The sequence below is a fragment of the Colobus angolensis genome, unplaced genomic scaffold (genome assembly GCF_000951035.1).
Source record: "Colobus angolensis palliatus isolate OR3802 unplaced genomic scaffold, Cang.pa_1.0 Scaffold181, whole genome shotgun sequence".
Lineage (NCBI taxonomy): Eukaryota > Metazoa > Chordata > Mammalia > Primates > Cercopithecidae > Colobus > Colobus angolensis.
The window spans coordinates 3031329-3042517 of NW_012114944.1; the positions used below are offsets into that span (position 1 = coordinate 3031329).

Genomic DNA, 11189 nt, shown 5'->3' on the forward strand with positions numbered 1-11189 from the left:
TAGGTTATTACCTATTTTTTTTTAGGTATATTTGGATGGTTGAATCCTAAAATGGACTACGTATCTCGTGTTATAATATGTTACTTCTTGAAAGGTTTAAATTCATGTCGAATGTATTCTTTATAAGATACCATTATAAAATGTTATAATGTTTTTATATTTTATGTTATATATAAAAACATATTATAATTTCTTATAAAAATGTCTATTAGCCATCTTAAAGGGATTTTTCTTGTTCTAACTGCCCTAGTAACAATTGATGGAGGCCCTGCTTCATGACATTTGATCAGTTTCAATACGTTGTTCAGCGTGTTGTGAGGTGACTCTCAGCCCCTTTCCTGCTGAGATGGACTGTGGTGATGCTGTGAGGGTGTGACTGACACACCCTCATATGCCTAAGCATGAGTTTGATCACAGGTCACTTGCAGTTTCTGGCATAGTAGATGTATCATTGTTCTTTTCCTTCCTCCTAAAGGAAACAGAGGAATCCACATGTATGAGAGTGCCGTGTAGGGATAAACTTAAAGGACAGAGAACACATTGGTCATGTTCGTGATGAGGAAAGGCATTGAAATATGCACCATGCCAGGGGGACTTGAGCCAAATGCAGAAAATGATCATAACTATTTCATGAAAATGAGTACTCTGAAAAAATGCCTCCTCCTCAGCGGGATGAATTGTTACATCACAGGAGCTGGGTTTGGCTCTTATCTGTCTGTGAGATAAACCTGAGGAAATTTTAAAAACTTGTTAACAACTTTTAGAAGTTGGTGTTGGAAAGAATGTATCAAGAGCATGGAACAGGATTTAGGGTGTTGAAATTAAATGTTTGAGAAAGTTCAAAGTTCTATGTCTGGAGAACAGAACAAGAAAAAGAAAAAACTCAGGAGGAGTCTGAATTTTAGCTTGTAGATTTAAAGTAGGAAAATACGGAAATAGGCATTATAGTACCATTGGGGAAAATATGAGCTAGTTTTAATTCATTTAATACATTAACTTAGAATTGTCATATATGTTATGTGGAACTACAGTTTTCTAAGAATTTAAAGAGTAGTTGGACGACAACAAAATTCACCTAATACCTGTGTGATGTTAAACACTACCTAATCTCTCTTTGATAAATCAGAAGATTCTTTGGTATCCTAAGGGTCAGTAAAAAAGAAATAATATGGTTGTTTCAATTTCCAATAAATGTTCATTTTCTAAGAAAAATAATTGTATATATGTAGGAAGTGCATTACAAACATGACTGGAAGACATGATTGATGGCTTCTCATATGTATTAGGTTTTTGGTTTTAAATATGTGTTCGTGTATAAAGTGAAGACTGCTTTTCCCAAGGTGGAAATTCTGATTGATTATCCATTTTTCTGCTTGTTTTAAGATTGCCTGCCTTAGTGTATCATTCAAAAGGGCATTTACATTATATTTTTTTAAAACCTAAGAGGTAAGATAAAGATTATAAGGCAAAGCTTTCATATAAAATTTAATAATTTTGTAGTAGGCTTATAATTTTAATAATGGTCAAAACAGACACAATCCATCTATTCATCTTTTAATGATTTTGCTAATTAAGTAGAAATTAAAAGATTCAATATTTTTCAGGCTTGGAAGTCCTAAGTGATGACCCTGATCTAGTGAAGGTGGTTGAGTCTTTAACTTGTGGAAAGATCTTTGCAGTGGAAATACTTGACAAAGCTGACATTCCACTTGTTGTTCTATACGATACCTCAGGAGAAGATGATATCAATATCAATGCCACCTGCTTGAAGGCTATATGTGACAAGTCACTACAGGTTCACCTGCAGGTACCACTGTGATCACTGTTGTTGCTTCTTACACATTTTGTATGAGAGAAAAATCACCAGAATATTACACATTTTAGGCTAACAATTGATAGAGACAGATTACATCTACATTGAGGGGGAAAAAGGAGGGAGTGGGGCTGGAAGGGAAAAAAATACCAAAATGTTCATAGTAATTGTTTCTTAGGAACTGGATTTTTTATTTTCCATTTCCTACAAAGAGCATCTATTGATTTTATATGAGATTATTTTGTAAAGATAATAAGGAAAAATAACACAAAAGAAGGGAAAATTGGGTCCATGAAGATGTTTATTATTAGCTTTAACTTTTTTTTAATGTGAAGAACATAAATGTCCCAAAAGAAGGAAGCCTTTAAATAAATTATAGAATATCTACTCAGGAGAATAGGATGAGATGTTAAAAATGGTCATTTTAAAGACTTCATAGAAACAATGGGAAACTTCTGTTTTAATAAGTAGAACCACTGTGAATGTCTTTATTATGGTTTGACTAAAAATGGGTAAATTTGAATATTAATTTTGATTATGGTTTTTTAAAATTACCCAAATTCATGTGGCCTCAGGACATGGGTTAGAAAGTAGGCTGATGAAGGATTTGATTTTGTGAGAGTTTATTTTCACTTCTGTTAATGTTGCAAAACATGGTTTATGTAATTCTTTTTCTAAATAAATGATAAGAAAATAAACCAACATTAAAGATAGTCTTGGCCTTCCAGACAATGGAGTGTGGGAGTGTATGCACAATGTCTATTTGATGCTTGACATAAATGATATTAGACATTTCTTTTAAAAAGAAAAGTATCTAGATTAGTTTTGTACATTTAAGCTATAAATTGCATTTCATCTTACATATACTCCAACTTAAAGATTTTAAAATGCAAAGACTTGTAATGGGATGTTTAGGTAGATACCCTTTAGGTAGGTAAGAGCTGCATTCTGCTCTCAAGCATTCACGAGGTATCCTTTGTCTGTTATAGGTTGACGCCATGTACACAAATGTCAAAGTAACTAATATTTGCTCTGATGGGACACTCTACTGCCAGGTGCCTTGTAGGGGTCTGAACAAGCTCAATGACCTTCTACATAAGATAGAGGACTACTTCCATTGCAAGGTATAGCAGAACCTCTTCTACTTCTAAAATTAGCCCTAAAATTACAAACAAGGGTAATTTACTAAATTGCGTAAGTATGAACAATTTTTTAGTAGTCCGAAATGGAATCTCTAGAATAGTAGGTAAAGAGCTCCAGACTTCAGAGTTTTAAAAGAAAAACACAACACTGGTTTCCGCATTGTAAAACAAAGATAGCAATAGTGTGTACCCTATAGGATTGTCCTGAGGACACTGTGCCTGTCATGTAGTAAGTGCTCAGCAATCAGTAGATATGTTATTTATAATATGCAGTTGATGATGCCACAGTGCAGCTGCCTGTGACTGTCTGCTAGAGCCAGCTGACTCTTCTGCCTCAGGCAAGGAGAAACCTTGGAATTTAGGAGGATAATAAAACTTTCCTCCTCAATTCTGCCTTCATCTTCCTCCTCAGACATCACTCCTTGAGCTTTTGATGGACCTGAGAACGTGCCACCTGATAAATGTGGTTCTGCAGTCCAAATTGTATTAATAAGCTCCATATCCTTTAATTATAGTATTTTTTTCTGAATCAAGCTCTGCAGAGGTTTTATTGTGCTTTAAGTTTCTAAAATGGTTTCCTTACCTCCATTAGGACATTATGGTCATATTTCAGAATATGCTGTGGTTTCCAAATCACTAAACCCTACTGCCACTTCTGCCCTTACCCCCTCGTCCCTGGAAGTGAACCCTTCCCTCTAACCCACAAAGCACATCAGGCCCCTCAGGGCATTCATGTTCAGTTTGCATGTTAGCTATCTGGGTACTTATTTGCCTTTCTAGAGTGTATGCTTCTTGAGGGCATAGACTGTACCTTACCAATTTTCTGTATCCCTTACACTACCGAATCTAGTGTCTTATGTAGATTAGGTACACCAAAATATGCACTGAATCAGTTTAAACCCGCGTTCAAAGTACAGTCTGGAACTGAGACATTCCTATAGCTTTATCTTGTTCTGTGTTACAGAGGTTTAATTTTAAGTCTATCTTTGAAAAATCTGAAACCCCCAACTTAGCTGACTCCAGTGACTCATTTGTATGGATGTTGTCCTTGTAACCTATGGTGGTGAAAAGGACTCGGTATTTCCTACTGCACTTGTAACCTAAGTGAGACATTGCCTTTGGGGAGAGTAGAAACACACACCCTGAACAGAAAGAGACCATGGGCAGGTACCCCCAACTTCAAACTACAACGGAAGAGGAAGATGAGGAGACTTCATCTTTACAGCTGTGATTTGTTGGTATTTAACTGGCACTGACATACATATTTATATTGATAACATTTCTTTGTTTTTAGAATTTGTTTAGAAAAATGTTTTCTTTAGAAAACATTTAATTTAGAAAACTGTTATCTTTGCATCTAAATGTGAAGAGATGAAAAGAATAGGCTTACAGACAGCTTGCGCACCCTCCTCACTTTTCATCCATGCTGCTCTCCTTTTTGTCAGATTCAACACCTCTCTTCATGTGTAACTGATGGAGCCAGTACCTAAGTGAATCATAATGATATTAGGCTAATGTTTTTAGAAATGTTAACAATGCTGATATATGAGCCATGTGCATGTAGGGAGAGTAAACTACTGATGTCAACAAATGTATGAGTAACAAGACAAAAGTTTTATAACCTTGTGTATTTGCTGCATCCATTGCAGCATGCTTCCTGCAGGGGAAGGGCTCACAGGAAGTCTGATTACATGTCAGTTAAGTCTACCAGTGCCACAGCAATCTGTTTTTCTAATGGTGTAGCAATATGCTCTTTGCTAAGAGTAATAAGAGTATCATGCATTTCTGTTTTGTAGCACATGACCTCCGAGTGCTTTGTTTCATTACCCTTCTGTGGGAAAATCTGCCTCTTCCATTGCAAAGGAAAATGGTTACGAGTAGAGGTAAAAATCAGTCACTTGGCTTTTTAATCTTAACTTATTGTGAAATATTTGAAATATACACATAGGTTTTTTAAAAAATGAAATAAATACTCACAGACTCCTCACCAGTTTATGAAATAAAACATGACCAGTATGGTTGAAGTTTCCTGGTTGAAGTTATGGTCGAAGAAAGTTTACATCTCCTTTCTTCTGCCTCCACCCCAGTTTCATTTGTTTTTTCTCATTCTTACTTGTTTATATTCTTACTGTATTTGTACTTGTAGATATACACTTTTACTGTATATTTTTATATATAAATTGTGGAAATATATTAATGAATATGTGTATGGAATATAAAGGTAAATGAATAAATATAACTAAATGAATAAATATTTTCAAACTTTATATAAGTAGTAAGAGATATTGGTCATGCTTTTTCATTCATTATGTTTGTGAGATTCATTCATGTTGATATGTGCCGCTGTAGTTCATCTATTTTTACTGCTGTATGATTCAACACTATGAATATGCCAGCGTTATCACTCCATCTTCCTGATGATGGATATTTAGATTGTTCCTAATTTTTTGAACCTTCCTGTCCGTGTCTTCTGGGGTACATACATAGGAATGGAGTTTCTAGGTATTGGGAATGCATATCTTCAGTTTTACTAGATCTTGCTTAGTTGCTGTCCAAAGTTGCCCTTCCATTGAGAGGATATCCCTTTAAGAACTATGGCTTCATGAGGCCGTGTCAGATCCTCTCTCCCTCCTGCCTGGATCTAAGGCCATGTCTCCTGCCCAGGACTATTTTGGCTTTAATGTTCACATACTCTTCTATGTCTAGTCACTAACAATTGTCTTATTTTCTTGCAAGCTCAGTTATGAACTTGAATTTTGTTATGGTTTATCCTGTGTTTCTGTATGTTTTTAAAAATGCAGGTTTTGGATTTTCTGTATGTTTTTAAAAATGCAGGTTTTGGATTTTTGTGGTTGCTTTCCCTCCGTCTCTCTTCATCTAGTTTGAGGTGGCACACACCTGTAATACCAGCACTTTGGGAGGTCAAGGCGGGAGGATGACTTGATGTCAGGAGTTTGAGACCAGCCTGGGCACGATAGTGAGATACCATCTCTGCAAAACCAAAGAGAAAAAAAAAAACAAAAAAACTAAAAAATAAGAAAAAAACGTTGGCTTGATTTTTTTTTTTTCTTTTTTTCCTTTGATACAGAGGTTCTTAACCTAGATGCAAGGACCTCAACTTTCAGGGGGTCCCTCAACCCTCCTGGAATTGTATGCAAATTGTTTGTGTGCTTGTATTATATATTTTGGGGGAAAAGTATGCATAATTTTATAAGATTCTCAAATCAACCCCCAAAAGGTAAGAATCATTGCTTTATTGAATTTTTTAAATGCTACGCAGCAACATATTGATAACTTAATTGATTTTTTTCATTATTTAAATAAAACTTGGTCATGTCTACTTTAATGAGAGTAGCAGTTTTGAAGTAATTATTGCTATTAATGTGAATGTACGTCAGAAGACTGAAATCTCGGGTCATATGACCAAGGGATATGTGCCTAGGGATAAGCTTCAAAAACATGACTCGTTGAAAAGATCATGGCATTCTTCAGATCTTAAAGTTCTGTGTAATTTAGTTTAAAATATGTAAGTGTATGCATACCAACTTTTTAAACTTTTTATTTTGAAATAATTTTCCTTTTTTACAAGTTGCAAAAATAGCACAAAGAGGTCTCATTGGCTTTTTACCTTCTGCAAATGTTAACATCTATATAACCATTGCACAATTTTCAAAGCCAGGAAATTGACATTAATACAAAACCGTTAGTTAATCCATAGAACATACATTTCCCAAATAGTCCCACAAAGTCCTTTTTCTGCTCCAGCATCCAATCTGGATCCCACATTGTCTTTAGTTGTCATGCCTTCTTAGTATACTCCAGTCTGGCTAGTATACTCCAGCCTTTCTTTGCTGTTCCTGACTTTTTGAAGAATAGCATTATGTTGTAAAGTATCTCACAATTTGAGTATCTTCATGTTTAAATTTTGGTTATGCATTTTTGGTAAAAAGAAGCCTTCTTGGTGTATGTTCAAATAATTTAGATAAATATCTATTATTATTTTTGTTACTATCAAATTGTATATTGTCTACCTTCAAGGTAGACAAAAGGTTTGAGTACTCGTTCTCTTAGTGATGTATGGAAAGTCAGGGAAGGAAAAATAATTAGTGAAAAGCAGATCCTATGTTTAATCATGTATTTATTCTTGATAGTTATACAAATAATTGCAAAGGTAATTATTGTTTTGACCCCAAAACAATAGTTTTTCCCTTATATTGTAATATTTTGGAGAACAGACTGTATCTTTTAATCAGCAGTATATAATAATGTATCAAATCATTTTATAATAAATCATGTCCTAGAATTGGAGAAATAATAAATATTACTATACTTATTTTACAGTTTATTATCAGTTTGCTGATTATTACTGATTAACTAGGTGTTGAAAGCAATTCTACTCTAAAACAGTATTTAGTAGGCTGGGTGCAATGGCTCACACCTGTAATCCCAGCACTTTGGGAGGCCAAGGTGGGTGGACCTTTTGAGGTCAGGAGTTTGAGACCAGCCTGGCCAACATGGTGAAACTGCATCTCTACTAAAAAATACAAAAAAATTAGCTGGGTGTGGTGGTGGGCACCTGTAATCCCAGCTACTCAGGAGGCGGAGGCAGGAGAATCACTTGAACCCGGGAGTCAGAGGTTGCAATGAGCCGAGCTTGCAGCACTGCACTCCAGCCTGGGCAACAGAACAAGACTCCATCTCAAAATAATAATAATAATAATAATAATAAGTAAATACATTTTAAATTCAGGGGAAATTTTAACATTGTTAGTCTATTGCTTTTAATATGCAATTGAGGATTGTACAAAATATAATTGCACAGAAGCATTTTTGTCTTTTGAATATGCTAATAAATTAGCCAACACTTATCTCATTTCAGATCACAAACGTTCACAGCAGCCGAGCTCTTGATGTTCAGTTCCTGGACTCTGGCACTGTGACATCTGTGAAAGTGTCAGAGCTCAGGGAAATTCCACCTCGGTTCCTACAAGAAGTGATTGCAATACCACCTCAGGTACTATGTTACCAGCCTGGGAGATTTGCTGGAACAGATTTGGATGTGTTCATAATCTTATTGTAAGATGCCTTCTCAGTTTTGATCTCATTAATTTTTAAGAAAATTGGAAATTGTCCAAATGTAGTTGTGTACTAGTTTTCAGAAGTAAAACGTGGCTTAGACAAGACCAGTCATATTTACAGACTGTTGTTTGAGAAATGTTTGTTTTCAAGAACATCTAGTCATTAAGCTGTGTTGTCCAGTTACAGGTTCCATTTTGATAATTAGATGCCAGTACTGACTTATATACAGTTCCAGAATATTGTGTATAAATGTTTATTTTTAGAGTTTTTAGTTTAGGTAACCATTTTCTTTGGAAATCTGTTTAGACATAATCATTTTCTCAGTGACTTCCCCACCATACATTTTAATTAAAAGATTAACTTCAGTCAATCCTTTCTTTATTCGTGAACATTCAGATGATAAGGATTTTGAATATTTTGAATTTTTTAGAACTACTCACTACCTTTAAGAGAAGTAGAGGGTTTTGTGCACAAATTAATATCTTTTAAAAAATAAAACTATTCAGTATTCTACAACTTCAAGATGCCCATTTACTAATATTTTCAAGAAGACATCTGCCATCAAACTTAGTGAATAAAACATTGTCCATAATTAGCATGGCTTTTGACATGTCTCTCCCTCCCATCACCATTGCTTTTTCTAGCCGTGACTATTACAGAGAAGCTATTTTCAAAATCATTTTTACTGTCTATTGCTCAGCCATAGTTCTGGAAATTGATAGGCCTTTAAGTGCTACTCTGACTTAATAATACCTCTTGTTGGAACAGCCATACAGGGCCAGCCTTACCTGGAAAAGATCCCCTGGGCTGGAGGGCAGTTGGGAATCTGTCCCACCACTGCGACTGTCTGAAAGTCCGCAACAGTACCACCTGTATGCTGCGGCATTAGCAGTCACTAAAGTTTTTTTTCATAACCTTATCTAGGTTTATTATTTGACAAATATGAAGACTATTGGTTGGGAGAACCTTAAAAACCAGCTAGCCCAAGCCTCTGGCTCACAGCATCTCTCCAAGAGTCTAAATCAGAGTACCAGACCGATGGACTGTCAGCCAAAGCCAACCCTTAAATACGGAGTGTTGGCTCTTGGCTCTTACAGTATTTTAAAAATGTGAATTGGTTGCCAGCATTTTAAAATTAGAAAATTTCACACAAAAAATCCTGCTTCTAGCTTCTCTCTTGACAAATTGGAAAATCTGACTCTGCTGAGCACTCTTCTTGGTGGGGCAGTGCTCCTAAGGAGCTTGGGGCCTTCTCCTCTACTGGCCCCATTGGGCCTGCCTCACTCCCTCGTTGCCTGCCCAGCCCCTGCAGATATTCAAGTGTGCTATCTCTGCTCTGAGTGACCTCCTCTCCAACAAGAAAGGTACCACATCCAGCCAGCAGAGCGAGAGACTTAGAGCTCCTGAGGGAGGAAAGCAGGAAGACAGGAAGGGGCTCAGAGAGGAAAAGGAATCCTGGAACTGAATTTCATCCCCGTCACAAAATTGCTTCCATTGATTCAAGGGTTTGCTTGAAGCTGAAGGAAATCCCTGAGTTCACTTTTTAGCCTCTGCTGTAGCCATTCTACAGATGCTTGTATAATGACAGGAGGAGCTAAAAAACACTGGGGAAAATGAGGCTTTTAGGGACCCGTAGATTTCAGTTTTTCTCACCCTCCTTAATTCTCATTACAGCCTCCTTCAAAGGGCAAACAAATGTGCCTGTTATCCACGAGGTACTCAGGAAGTGCTGAATGAAGCAGCAGGAGTCAGATTTCCTCCAAATGGCATTTTTTTTTTTTTTTTAAGTTGAGGTAGAGGGTAGACCTTGATAAAAGTTCCAACCCTGTCTTTGCAACTTTGGTATCTTATGCAGTCTTTCTGAGTCCATTTCCCCGTCTGTGAAATGGGGCTGCAACACCTGTCATGCAGAAGTATTGTATGGTGGGAAGTATATGGAGTGCTGGGGGTAAGCCCTGGCTCATAAAGGAGTAAAGACAATAGTAGTTACATAAATAGAGTTGGGAACATAGCAGATGCTCAAACCAGGAACTGTAATTGTCATTATTAGCTGTTGTTGCTTGCTGTCTATCTTGGTAACATTTGATTTGTAGGAAAATAATATTAACATTACTCATAACTAGATATTTTAACATGGTGTATTTACTTTTCCATCATATTTTCTTTTCAGGCCATTAAGTGCTGTTTAGCAGATCTTCCACAATCTATCGGCATGTGGACACCAGATGCAGTGCTTTGGTTAAGAGATTCTGTTTTGAATTGCTCGGACTGTAGCATTAAGGTTAGTTATCTTATTGGGCCTGATACATTTAGAAAGGGAGCCGGCAACTGTCAGGGCTCATTTAGATTTTGTGAAGGAATTTTATCTCACTGTAAAATGGATGCTTCCACATCCAACATATTTTTTATATTCAGGAAATTGGCTACAAGTGTAGCTGTAAGATATTTTATGGTTTAATTCTGTTTTATTTAAGAAGTTATCCTGTGTCTCCAGTATTATTTTTAAACCCTTCTTACAGTTTTTCCCATTATTAATGTAGAAGAGATGGTTCTCCATTTCTGTTTTGCTTCATGGTAAGGAATTAAGTCCCCAACAGAGGGACCACAGATCTCTTGATGAATGCTTCTAAAGATCATTTAAATAAGTTCTCTATTTCTTTTTTATTCATAAAGTAGCATAGATTATAAACATATCATTTCTTTATAGTTGTGGTTTTTAGCCTCTTTTTCCTAAAGTTTATTTAATCTGCTGTACTTATTTCACTAGCTCTTGTTTCTTTTTCTGTACTTTTGCATCTTTAAATCAAAAACATTGCTCATATATCCAAGAATACAAATTTAAGAAGATAATTTTTCTCTGTTAACTGATGAAAATTGTATGGGGGGCGGAGCAAGATGGCCGAATAGGAACAGCTCCAGTCTCCAACTCCCAGCGCGAGCGACACAGAAGACCGGTGATTTCTGCATTTTCAACTGAGGCACTGGCATCATCTCACTAGGGAATGCCGGACAATCGGTGCTGGTCAGCTGCTGCAGCCCGACCAGCGAGAGCTGAAGCAGGGCGAGGCATCGCCTCACCTGGGAAGCGCAAGGGGGAAGGGAATCCCTTTTCCTAGCCACGGGAACTGAGACACACAACACCTGGAAAATCGGGT

General features: G+C 36.5%; 1 protein-coding gene across 1 annotated transcript in view; it reads left to right on the forward strand.

Annotated features, from left to right (window-relative positions):
* The window catches only part of TDRD7 (tudor domain containing 7), a 72745-nt gene that overhangs the window by 43293 nt on the left and 18263 nt on the right, over nt 1–11189 (forward strand). The window contains exons 9-13 of the mRNA XM_011939467.1: nt 1605–1807; nt 2803–2937; nt 4752–4838; nt 7835–7969; nt 10205–10315. Of these exons, the coding sequence (XP_011794857.1) occupies nt 1605–1807; nt 2803–2937; nt 4752–4838; nt 7835–7969; nt 10205–10315 (671 nt within the window). The remainder of the gene's footprint in view (nt 1–1604; nt 1808–2802; nt 2938–4751; nt 4839–7834; nt 7970–10204; nt 10316–11189) is intronic.